The sequence below is a fragment of the Amborella trichopoda genome, chromosome 13 (genome assembly GCF_054954075.1).
Source record: "Amborella trichopoda isolate Santa Cruz 75 chromosome 13, AtrichopodaSantaCruz75HAP2 v2.0, whole genome shotgun sequence".
NCBI classification, from domain to species: domain Eukaryota; kingdom Viridiplantae; phylum Streptophyta; class Magnoliopsida; order Amborellales; family Amborellaceae; genus Amborella; species Amborella trichopoda.
In genome coordinates, this window is record NC_142348.1 from 42,180,045 (window position 1) to 42,193,382 (window position 13,338).

The 13,338-nt window shown below is 37.0% G+C and overlaps 1 protein-coding gene across 1 annotated transcript; it reads left to right on the top strand.

Annotated features, from left to right (window-relative positions):
• The first annotated feature begins 215 nt into the window (after positions 1 to 215).
• LOC18442467 (uncharacterized) lies at positions 216 to 5,887 on the top strand. The gene is made up of 2 exons (XM_006852683.4): positions 216 to 3,933; positions 5,198 to 5,887. Exons 1-2 carry the CDS (start codon positions 1,329 to 1,331, stop codon positions 5,560 to 5,562), a joined length of 2,970 nt encoding a protein of 989 aa, XP_006852745.2. The 5' UTR covers positions 216 to 1,328; the 3' UTR covers positions 5,563 to 5,887.
• The last annotated feature ends 7,451 nt before the right edge of the window (positions 5,888 to 13,338 follow it).

Below are 13,338 nucleotides of genomic sequence, written 5' to 3' on the forward strand. Positions count from 1 at the left end.
TAAAGTGTAGATTTAACAGATCTATGAACTCTAAAATCTTGAGAAGAATTCATTATATAAAAAATAACAAGAATTATCAACGAGATTGAAAGAAGCATTGTCATTGTGTTTCAAAATCTATTTGTTATTTTTTTTAGAAGCTTAAAAAATGTAGATCTAAGAGATTTGTAAACATTTTTTAATCTTGATAATGGACTGTCTTATAAGATGTACTATTTTTAATACTTGAATTTTTTTTTTTTTTTCGTATCTATATATATTGAAGATCAATTGTAGGGTTTTTTAATGATGAAATAACCTTTTCCATAACTTTTCTCAACAAATAATTCGAATTTCAAATATAATAAATGCTAATGATGAAATAACATTTTCCCATAACTTTTCGCAACAAATAATTGAACTTTCAAATGATAATTAAAATGGAATAGGGAGTCAAAATGCATGTGCTATTTTGTGTCTCGTACACAGTGAGTTGATATCTCCAAAAGCAACATTTCGAACCCCAAAAACCACCCATTTTTAAACCCTAATCTTTGACTCATAATTCCTTCCACGTTTTGGCCCCACGATTTTCAATCATTTCCGAAGTTACCCTTCACCCTCTCCCTTCCACAGCATGAGGTCTACAGTCTACTGGTGCGACATTATGGAAAATGTTAGTGGCGTATACGGTATTATGTTATTGTCGTGCCCAACAGCCCAATATTAGGCCTGAAGGATTGAAAATTTGGAAAATAAGAAACGGAAAAAAATACGGAAATGGAAAAAACCAAAACGGAAGTTGCAGAGAGTTTAGAGTTAGGAAGTGAAACTGACGAGGAGCAACCATTTGCATGTGAACCTTTGTTTTCTCTCTCTAAATCCATGAGTTTCAATAAAAAGTTTTTTCTTTTTCCTTGGTTTCTTCACCCCTTTATTTGAATTCCAACACCATTACAGCAGGAGCGCAAGAATTGCCGGAAAACTTAGTTTTTCCCCTCACTTCCGCCATTGCAGCAACCATTTTTCTCTTTCTCTTTTTTTCCATTTGTTCCTGGTTCCTTTAGTCCTGAGAATTCGTTATTTTAGTTGGGTTTCTTCCAGTTTTCAAAATTTCCATTTGTTCTCTGTGTGAGTCCCAAAAATCTCTTTTTTGCTGTAGTTCAAATTTTCTGTTTGTTCTTCTCTCACTTTGTCCCAAAAATCTCTTGTTTCACCTTGGTTTTTCACCTGTAGTTCAAATTCTCTGTTTGTTCTTCTCTCTCTAACTCTCCCAAAGTCTCTTATCTCTGTAAATCCCCAAATTCTCTTCCCCCATTCAAATTTCATCACCATTGAAAGAGAGCAAAATGGACAGGCATTGGCTCCTTTCTCCTTTCAACCATTTTCACCTTCTCTTCCTCTTTCTGTACCTGTTTTTCTCGCTGGCAACTTCACTGAACAGAGATGGCCAAATTCTTTTGAGATTGAGAGCTTGTTTGAGTGATCCAAATGGAGTTTTTGCTTCTTGGGACGGAGCAAACGATACCCCATGTAACTGGACTGGCATTTCCTGTAACCCCATCACTTCGGCAGTGGAAGCCATTAATCTTGACAATCTCAATCTTTCGGGTGACTTTCCCGCCATGGCTTGCCAGATTCCGACGCTCAAGAACCTGTCCCTAGGTGACAACAACTTGGGCAATGGCATTTCTCCGAGAGACATCTCTCTCTGTTTTCGCCTCCATTACCTGAACTTGGGGTACAACATCTTTTCTGGCCCATTGCCTGAGTTCTTGCCGGAATTTGCAGAACTCCGGTGGCTGAACCTCTCTGGGTGCAACTTTTCAGGTGATATACCAGCGAGTTTCGGCCAGTTTCCTAGACTCCAGAACCTCACTCTAGGTAACAATCTTCTTAATGGCACAATTCCTCCATTTTTGACAAATCTTACAGATTTGATAGCTCTCGAAATCGGTTATAATCCCTTCACCCCAAGTCCATTGCCATTAGAGATCGGAAAGCTCGAGAAATTGCAGAACCTATGGGTTGCTACAGCTAATTTGATAGGAAAAATCCCTGAATCAATAGGAAAATTGGGTTCTCTCGCGAACTTGGATTTATCAGGTAATATGCTCACTGGCTCGATTCCGGAGAGTATTGGTGGCCTCAAAAGCGTTACCCAGATTGAGCTCTATGATAACCAACTATCTGGTTTTTTGCCTGTAAGTCTTGGAAATTTGAAGTCACTGAAAAATTTCGATGTCTCTTTTAACAATCTCTCTGGAAAGTGGCCTGAAGAATTCGCCAGAAATTCACTGGTTTCGATCAACCTTTACATGAACAATCTTGAAGGTCCAATACCTGAGGTTCTGGGTTTGAGCACAGAACTGGAGAACCTCGTAATTTATGATAACAAGTTCTCTGGCCAACTTCCGGCCAATCTAGGCCGGAATTCTAACCTGGTAATGCTTGACGTTGCTAGAAACTTACTTGAAGGGAACCTCCCTCCTTATCTTTGTCGCCGGAATAAGCTTGAAATCCTAACAATCACAGGCAACAAATTTTCGGGACAGTTGCCGGAAAGTTACAGTCACTGTACTAGCTTAATTAGGGTTAGAATTGGGGATAACCCAATCACCGGCAATATTCCTTCTTCTTTTTGGGGTTTGCCTAGGGTTTTATTTTTGGACTTATCTAACATGAAACTCGAAGGTCCTATCTCCTCTGATATCGCAAAAGCTCGAAATCTCTCACACCTCAATGTTTCAGGCAATGGATTTTCTGGCAATTTGCCAGAAAGTCTATGTCTTTTACGAGAATTGGCAAAAGTCGACGCTGGTACCAACTCATTTTCAGGGCCTCTTCCTTATTGCTTAACCCAAATGAGAAATCTGCAGAGGCTGAATCTCACTGGAAATCGGTTCTCAGGTGAGATCCCGGCCAGTGTGGGATCTTGGGTGTCAATGGTGATGCTTGATTTGTCCAATAACAGTTTTAGTGGTTCGATTCCTCCGGAATTGGGTTATCTTCTATTGCTAAACTACCTCGACCTCTCGCTAAATTCATTTACTGGTTCTATACCAGAGGAACTGGGTAATCTTCCATTGAGGTTCTTCAATGTCTCTTATAACAATCTCTCTGGTAAAGTTCCTAAAGCCTTTGATGACACTGGTTTTCTCCATAGCTTAATTGGTAACTCCCATCTGTGCAGCCCTGATCTAAAGCCATTACCCACCTGTAAAAGACCAGGAAACATAAAACAACTCTGGTATTTAACTGCAATTTTAGTCATTTTGGCAATTTTAGCCTTCTCCTGTGTTCTCTGCTTGTATAGAAAGTACAGAGTTAGAATCCACCAAAGACCAGGGCTCCAGAACCACTCTTCATCGCCATGGCGAATAATCCCATTTCACCGTTTGTCGCTCAAAGAAGACGAGATCCTGAGCTCCATAGACGAGGCCAATTTGATAGGATCAGGAGGTTCAGGCAAAGTTTACAAAGCCAGGCTAAAATGCGGCGAGATTGTGGCCGTTAAAAGGCTATTTTTAACCGGAAAACAAGATTTCGACGGTGGATTTCAGGCCGAGGTCGAAACCTTAGGCAAAATTCGCCATAAAAACATCGTCAAGCTTCTGTGTTGCTTGTTCAAAAGTGATATGAAGATTCTGGTGTATGAATATATGGAGAATGGGAGTTTAGGTGCTCTGCTGCATGGCTCAAAGGGTGGTGAATTGGGGTGGGAAAAGAGGCTTGAAATAGCTGTGGGTTCGGCCTGTGGTCTCGCATATTTGCACCATGATTGTGAGCCCGCGGTGGTGCACAGAGATGTGAAGGCCAATAATATATTGTTGGGTGGGGATTATTCGGCACGTGTGGCGGACTTTGGATTGGCCAAGTTGCTGCCCAGGCGCTCGTGTGGGGATGGGAGCGAGATGTCTTCTGTTGCTGGGTCTTATGGGTATATAGCACCTGGTATGTTCCTATGTTTTCTCTCTCTTCTTTATCTCTCCTCTTTTTTCTATTAAGTTTTAATTTAATAGAAATGTACATGACACTTTTTAGTTTTTTTTATTTCTATATGGGATGGGTTTAAGGTCTATATAGATTTTTCTTCTTCTTTTTTTTTTCCATTAAAAGAAATGAACATGGCACTTTTAATTTTTTAAATATGAATTTTGTCTTTAGGAATAATTTGCTTCAATTCAAAATGCGATATTTATAAAATGGAAAAGCTTATGCCATGGCCGGTCCCTACCCGATCATGCCGGTCCCAAGTTTACGTAGGACAGCTAGCATAAAACTTTGTCACATCTTTTTATGAATCCTAAATAGATAATGATGATGACAACCTTTCTATGTATCTCCACACTCATTATTTATTCACGACTGGCTAATTGTAATTGGATTGTTCGGTTTGATGATAGTCAAAATTACCATACCTCTATTTTTATTAAAAGATTAAAAGTATTATGGTAAAAAAAAGAAGAAGGCGTTTCTTAGGGAGCAAGAAAGAAGGCATTGATCGACAGTTTTGTTCTTTCCTGAGAATTTGTGATGGTCTTTTACTGATGTTTAGAGATAGGTATTATCTCTTGTAACGTTTTGGTTGTGGATGTAGCTCTATAGAGTGAAGCACGTAAATTGTGTGGTGTTGTGTGATTTTTATGTTTGCTTTATTTCTTGCACTCGATTTATAGTTGTGTTGATCTACTTTGTATTTAGCCAATCATGTACAAGATCTTGAGTGGTATCCCGGTATTTGAGATTCCCGGTTCCGCAAGGTAAGGGTTCACGAGAACCCTATACGGACATCCAGAGTAACCCAAGAATAATTTTTGAAGATGGCACCAATTACTTTCGTTGGACTATATTTTACGTGCTACAATGTTGTTAGCCAAATCTGGCCGTCTGGTTATCTCCAAACAAATATGAAAGCTCGACCTTGAAATAGTTCTTTAAAAAAGCATTGTAAAGGAGAGGCTTTACCAATATTTTCTCTAGAAAGTGATAAGAATGTAGTATGCTAGAGCTTTGCAGGATATGAGCAAAGTCATTCTGTCTTCTCCTTTCCTTCTTACGATGTTAAGTTGATTACGCTTGTTTTGGCTTCGTGATTTAGATGATGTTTCAATCCTTGCTGTAATGGGCTAGTGTTCAGTATTTCAATAACGACCACATAAAAGTTCAAATCTTTTGCAAATTAATTTTGGCCTATACTTTATGTATTATTATACAGAGTATGGGTACACTCTGAAGGTCAATGAGAAGAGTGACATATACAGTTTTGGAGTGATGCTACTTGAATTGGTAACTGGAAGGCAGCCAATTGACTCTTCATTTGGTGAGAATCGAGACGTAGTGAAGTGGGTTAACGATGCAGCTTGTAGCGGAGCCCTCGATGAAGTTCTCGACTCAAGATTCACATCACCAACACCATTACAGAAGATGCAGATGGAGAATGTATTGAGCTTGGCACTTTTGTGCACGTCCCCCGTTCCCAATAGCCGGCCCTCCATGAGAAGAGTCCTCCAAGTTTTGAAGGATGTTCAATGGCATCCTTTTAACACAGCCAAGGGATTCTCTTCTCACAATATCTCCTAAAATTTGCATGTAATTGCCTAATTCATGGGGAGCAATTTTTTCTCATTCATCTTTGCTTGTCCCTCTTCTGAACTCTCTCTTTTGAGAATTTGACAGTAACATGCATAAGAGATGAACTTTTCAACATTTTACAACCATTTTAGCACAGGACCGTGCGTTTTTCTATGGGTATTTTGAAGTTAAATTAAACATATGGTTGAAGTGTTAAAAATTGTTCATCTCTTATGGATGATCTGATCTATATCTCTTGAAAAAATTTTCTTTTTCACTTTGGACATGAATACTTCTACTTTATGTGCCATATATGAAATGCTTTCTTTTTCAATGTTTACTGCATTTAGTGGAGCTCTTGTTCATTCATTGTTCCTTCTTTATTTTATTTGATTTATGTTGCTATTGAGGAGGCAATGTTTTCATCATCTTTCCCATTACTTGGCCAATTAGAGCAGAATTTGGAGGTGCAACTAGGGACAGTGACAGTAAATGCAATACTCAGTTATCATACATATGTAGAGAATTTAGATCTTCGAGCCGCACATGTATCAGAAAATTTGAAAAGCTGACTTAGAAATAGGTCTTCTTCTCTTCTTAACGTAAATTTAAAGTGAAAAAACAATTCTACTGTATTTTCAGAGTTGACAACTTAAAATGCATATTAGGAAGTGATCATAGGATTTCAATAATAGCAATTGGTTTTTGGGTTTAAAACCATGGCTGAGCCTAAACCCATGGATCCAAGTCTCTGAGACCACTACCTTGCTCTCTCAAATCGACTTGGGTTAAGCTAAAAAAATGCTCCGTCTCTGTCAATTTTAGTAGATTGTAGAGCAAGCAAATTGAGCTTGTTTTGAAGTTCCAAATCCATTATTGTGTGAAAGAGAATAAATTTCAGTAGTTTTACATCATTTTCAAGCAAGTAATCTTATAAACAAGATGGAGTTAGAGATGCAATTAAAACCACCCTTATATATGCAGTTACTTTCAGAGAGAGATGTTTTCCAACGATAAACATAATCATCTGTTTTTTTCTCTTTTGGGAAAATTCACAATCTCTTTATTTCATTTTCATAAAGGAACAATTACAGAATCAACATATAACAAAATTACAATCTGAACTACCCTTTATTCATTTCCCTCAAATACTGTTTCCCTTCAATAAAAGTTTATTCTACAGAACAATCTTCTTGTTAGTTCCCTACAACTCTTAGACCCACATCCCCTTGTTTTTGCTAAACAATCTGCTTCGTGATTTACAGCTCTTAGACCACATACCCTTGTTTTTGCTAAACAATCTGCTTCGTGATTTCCTTCTAGCAGCATTTTAAAACTCGACCCAAGCAAATCAAACTCGGCCCAAGCAAATCGGACTCGGCCGAGTAACTCGCTTTGGCCCATGGGCAAACAGAGTTTGGGCTGAGTTAGTTGTGCACAACAGTTTGGAGCTTTAAGAATAATATTACTACAAATTTTTAACTCAAATGTTGGAATTGTCTATTGGGTATAGCTCCCGAGTAAAGTTCCCCCTATGAGGATTTGAATCCCGCACCCATTACCCTTTTTTTTAACCTATCATTTTTAAAAACAAAAATAAAGTTTGCTGCCCTCTAAGAATCTAGCGCAAGACCTCATATAAAGAAGTCCTTTAACATAAGGTGCTATAACCAAAATGCCAACCTTTGTTTTGTTGATAAAAAAAAAGCACTCGTGTATATATATATATATATATATATATATGTATATAACCATTATTTTCTTCATTTCTTTTAAAAAAATTGAGATGGACTCGGTCGAGTTTTTCGGACTCGCCTGAGTAACTCGCCTCGGCCAGGTCGCGAGCACCTTGGCCGAGTCGATTTTTTTAACATTGCCTTGAAGATAACATTCTTATCCTCATAAAAATCCATTACCTCATTAGGGAAAAGCTTTCCCCACCATGATAAACCATACACATATTTGCTTATCATCCATTATGTATGTTTTTTAAATTGATCACAAGGTGAACCAAAGATATCTTGAAAAATTTTAGCCAGTAAAAACTCCCATGTAATGAACACTCTTGCTGAGCATCCTTTTGCAAGCTAGAAAGAATAGCAATTAAGTGGAAAGGGCATCAGTGGATAAAAAATAAAAATTCTAGTTCTCTTGTCACTTTATAAACATTCATCACTCTATCATAAGAACAACAGGTGTTTCAGATTGGTTATCCTCATAGTCATAATACAATACAATTTATCGAAGAAAGGGATAATATGTTGGTAATTTATAGATTTGATCAATGTGTGTAATAAGTGTAGCAACCTAGACAACATGATAAATTTTATTTATTTATGGTTATTCAAAAGGAATAATTTTTTTAAATATCAATATCTAGTTTTATCTAGGGTCCGAAAGGTTCGAGAACGGGGTTCACTGGAGCAGAGGAGATAGGAAATTGGAAATTGGTTTATTTATGTGATATCAAGAAGGCGGGAGTCTAACCATAAAAGTAAGAAAGAATGAAGTTTAACTTTAGGGAAAAAACAAAAAAGATGCATAATATCTAGAAAATGGGATTTTATATAATGAGACCATTTATCTTTATCACAAAAGGGTCACAATTACTATCTATCCGGTCTGAAATCTAATAGCTTGTGTGTGTCACAAAGCTTGAGAAAATTTCTTTTGAAGTTTGAGCTTGGTCAGTGGAATAAATGCAACCATCCAATTTCTCATCAAAGGGCCAAGATTAATTGTGATCACCTTGTTCCAAAGGTAAATATTCTTATACTTTTCCATAAAAAATACGTTAACTCTTTAAAAGACAATGCCTTATAAATAATGGCGTACTACCATTGCAAAGGTTATTATTTTTATTTTCATGCAAAGACTCATAACATAGAAAAAGTTAACAATAGAAAAACTAATAATTACAACGTAGCCAAAATAGAGAAAAATTGTAAATAAAATTCCATCTATAATTTATTAAAAATTATAAATGGCAATTTTATAGATAACATATTGCAAAAATAAGACTATATATCCAAAATTTCCATATTACAAAATTAGCAAAAATAAGACAATATATCCAAAATTTCTTATGCATAAACCTTAATTTTATACATCAATTTTACTTCTCCAGTCTTCTTTTTCTCAATAGTACGATTTAAGAGCACTTCGCCATTTCACATTTCATATTAGGATACCGATTTATTTTTGGCAGCTCGGCAGGATGATTTGAGCTTGATACGTGATGTTGCAATCATAAACACCTCAACCAATCAATTCCGAGTCAAACCCTAAAAAAATCCCTTATTGGGATCGTATATAATGAGACAATTTACTTTTTGTACGAGAAAGTCACGAATACTTACAACCATCTGATATAAAATGTGATAGCTTACGTGTGTCACAAAGTTCGAAATTTTTTTTTTTGAATTTTGAGCTTGGTGAATGAAATAAACGCAGCCACCCAATTTTACATCCAATAAAAAATGAGAGAAATTTATGATTTATGCAACGTTTTAAAACCCGGATAGGCCAGGTGAACTGCCCATTTGGGAAACCGGTATTGATAAGCGAGTTGACCCATTCTCCTAGGTGTGAATCAATCAATTAAAGCCAAAAAAATTGAAACAAAGTAAACAGAGAAATAATAATTTAAAAGGTGTGGCTTGCATAGGATTGTAATCTTAAACAATCAAAATAAAGTGCACCACCAAATTTTATCATAAGACGTAATGTTGGTGTAAAAAATTCTTATGATGTCTTGAGAATCCATTTTCATCATTAATCATAAAATTTTAGCACCCAAAATTCCTCAAATCAAGTAGAACAATAAACATATGAAAATTTTGAAAATGGACGGTCTATATAACATGTTATAAAATGCACTATTTTTGGGACTCAATTTTTTTTTTAAAAAAATATTCATATATCTCGATGTCGTCATGATCAATTAGATGATTTTCCAACTTCAAAATAGTCTTTATGATATTTTTTCAGATGCACCGTAATTCTACATTTTAAACTTGCATTATTATATAAGCACTTTTCTAATTAAAAATATAAATTATGGGGCCCGGTTCCAAATTTCCTGAGGGAAATGATTCTGTGGGAACATGCATGAATCCTGAATTTAATTGAGAACCGGGTTAGTTCCCATCGATTTCCAATTTGGATCGTCGATTACCCATCCATATTGATAGGTTTTGAATCACTAGGTTTTTTATAAAATTGCTACTTCATTAAATTTATATGAACAATATATTTTTTTGATAAAATGTTAATATTCTTATTAATGCTCTTGGAACGTTATCAGAGATAACAAGAGAAGATAAAGAGGCAACTCCTTAGGCCAGACAGTCCACCACCGAGTTTGCTTCTCCATAAATATGAGTGAATGAGACCGAAATGGTAGAAGACAAATCCATGATGCGTAGACAGAGAGATTTAAGTTTCCAAGGAATAAGTTGTTCTTTATTACACTACTTAACCACATTAAGAGAGTCCCCCTCTATCCAGCATGATTGGTCGTAGTTTCTCACTCTAAAAATCTTCAAACCTTGATAGAGCGCAAGCAGTTCAGCGAGGTTTGCCGTTGCATGCCCTATCGGCGCAGCATATGAAAAGAGGGTATTACCATCACAGTCTCTCAGAATGCCACCAATACCAGCTATCCCTGGATTACCAAGAGAAGTTCCATCAAACTTGAGTTTCAACGTACCCAAAGGAGGCAGACACTATCCACAGGCTTTCAAGTCTAGACCTAATGGCACTCAACTGAAAAAGATTGTTGAGGTTACCAAAAAAATCAATCTTAGTTGCACCCCATCCCACTTTTGAGACAGAAAGCCACAACCAAATCAAACACTTAATCAATGAATCAGACAATCCAAAGGTAGAGAAACTCCTTCGAAAGTTCTCATGTTCCTCTCTTTCCAAACCTCCCAAAGAATAACTCCTTTGGCAATCTTCCACAAAACTTACCAACCTCCAGCATATGGGGTAAAGAGAGTTGAGTAACAATACGCTCCACCGTCCGAGGTAGAGCCAAACTAATATTGACCACCCCAAACAACCAATACCAAATTTAGACTGTAAAAGGGCAATGTATGAAGAGTTGCGTACCAGATTCAACATCAGCTTTACATAGCAAACAAACATTTGGTAGAATCTTAACCATTTTAATCAGATTGTCAATAGTTAAGACTTTGTTCATGGCAGCCAGCTAAATAAAGACTTACACTTTGTGGGTATGGGCCATATCCAAATTTGAGAAATCTAAGGGCAAGAACATCTCCACCGATCAAGAAAAAGAAGATTGTAGCAATATTTGATCGTGACTAAACCATCACTCTCAATCTCCCATACCATTTGGTCCTCCGCATATGCCGAAATATAGATTGTTTCAAGTAATTCCATTAATACACACCATTGGGCAAAGAGTGTGTCGTTTAGCCTCGCATAGGGCAATGAGATATTCCAAGATAAAGAGTCACCTCTTCTCTCGATCACTCACAAACCTTAATGTTGGGTCTTAAAATAACATGAAATAATTATGAGAAGGGAGACTTAAGAGGATACTCCCCCACCCACTTATGATGTCCAAAGGAGATTTGGTTGCCACACGCTACAGTCTATCTAAAATAACCAGCAATCATAGATCTGCACAAAACTATATTTCTCCACATTTGGGAGGTAACCCCCCCTCTACCGCCCCCAAGCCAAACTCCCGACCTACCCAACCCATACTTAGTAAAAAGGACTTGGAACCACAACTGCTCTTTTAAATAGAGACTCTTCCACCACCATTTACATAAAAAACCTTGATTAACCAATCTAATGCTTCTAATGCCAAGACCCCCTTCCTTATTGGGTGTACACACCCTCTTCCAATTAAAAAGAAGGAATTTCTGTTGATCAAGGTTGGAGCATCAAAGGAAGTCCCTCGTCATCTTCTCGATCTTTTTGGAAATAGTTCACTTTAAAGTCAATAGTAACTTCACTGATTTCCATGAACAATGCAATGTTCTTAATATGTAGGGGCTTCGCATCATAGAAAACAAGAGTATCGTTAGCATATTGCAGATGGGAGACCACCATACCTGAATCAGCAATAGAAAATCTCAAGAAATGCCCTACTCTCTCCACATTGTTCAGCATTAAACTGAAGCACTCAACATATATAGTAAATATGAAGGGAGATAAGGAAAAGGTAAAACACTTTTCAAGCGCTCTGCCAACACTTTTGTTATGATTTTATAAGGGCTGGTTAAAAGGCTAATAGGGTGGATATTCGACAAACTAGAAATCAGATACTTCTTCGGAATTAAGGCAGGAAGGTGGAATTCACCCCTTTAAAAATATCACCTCTGATGAAAAAATTCCTAACAAATTTCAATAATTCACCTTTAACCATCTCCCAAAATCTATGAAAGAAAGCTAGAGGAAAATCGTCGGGGCATAGAGCTTTATCCCTCGGCATAGCAAAAACCGCCCTACGTAATTCCTCCATGAAGATATCCCTTTCCAAAAAATTCTTTGATTCTACCGAGAGAACTTTAATGGGGACTCTGTTAAAGAATGGTAAAAGAGAGATTTCTTTGATAAATGCCTTCTTAAAATGATTAATAACGACCCCTTGCAGCGCCTCTTCTTTTTTCGAATCAATCACAGGGATGGACAACCCAGAGATATCATTTTGTCTTCTTCTAGCACTAGCAATAGCATGGAAAAATTTGATGTTCAGGTCCCCTTCCTTAAGCCACTTCAATCTGGACCTTTGTCTCCAATAAACTTCTTCTGATCTACGAAGATCGTCCAGCTCTTTAATCTTCAATCCACTCTCCAAAACCAATTGTTCTGACATCACACCATTGGATTGAACATTCACATATAGCAATCTTATTTCATCAAGAATACCATTCATATTGACCTTAATATCAAACTTATTCTATTTCTTCCAATCGATCAACTTATGTTTAATATTTAAAAGCTTTTTATGTAGCTGAAAATTCATAGTTCCCTCCACTATAATATTGACCCATGCCTTTTTAATAAACTTAACGACTTCTTTCTCCATCAGCCACCTAACATCTAATCTAAAAGGTTTGGCCCCTCATTCAGAATGCCAGAAGATAGTAATAAAGGGCAGCGATCCGAAGATACTATGGGGGGAACTCTTTCAGCCACTCCGTCGAAACCAGAAATCTATCTAATTTAGACATAGCTAAATTGGTGATACTATTATTGGACTAAATAAACTTGGAGCCAATAATAGGAAGATCCACCAAAGATTTATTTTCAATAAACCTGTTAAACAGCCTCATCGAAACATTTATAGGGGTGTCAGCTAGACATTCATCAGGGCATCGAATCAAGTTAAAATCTCCTCCAACCACCACAGGGTAAGAGCGCGATTGGATTACAAAATGTAAATCATTTAGAAAATGTTCTTTTAAAGCAAACGTACAAGACCGGTAAACATTAAAAAAACCTTAAGAGAAACCCACTTTTGAGCTAGAGAAACCCACTTTCGAGCTAGTAAAACCCAAAAGTGAAAAATAGTCCTTTATAACAACTTCAAAATTCACAAGGACCAAAGGATCTCAAATGACCCATAAACCACCAGAAGCACCGATGGCATCAATCCCATAAAAAGCCACTACACTCGACCCCCAGAGAGATTAGGGCTTGGGAGCTTAGTTTCTTGCAACAGCAACACTACCGGATTAAATTTAGCTACTAAAAACTTGACATCCCTTTTCCTATTCGGATGTCCCAACCCCCTAACATTCC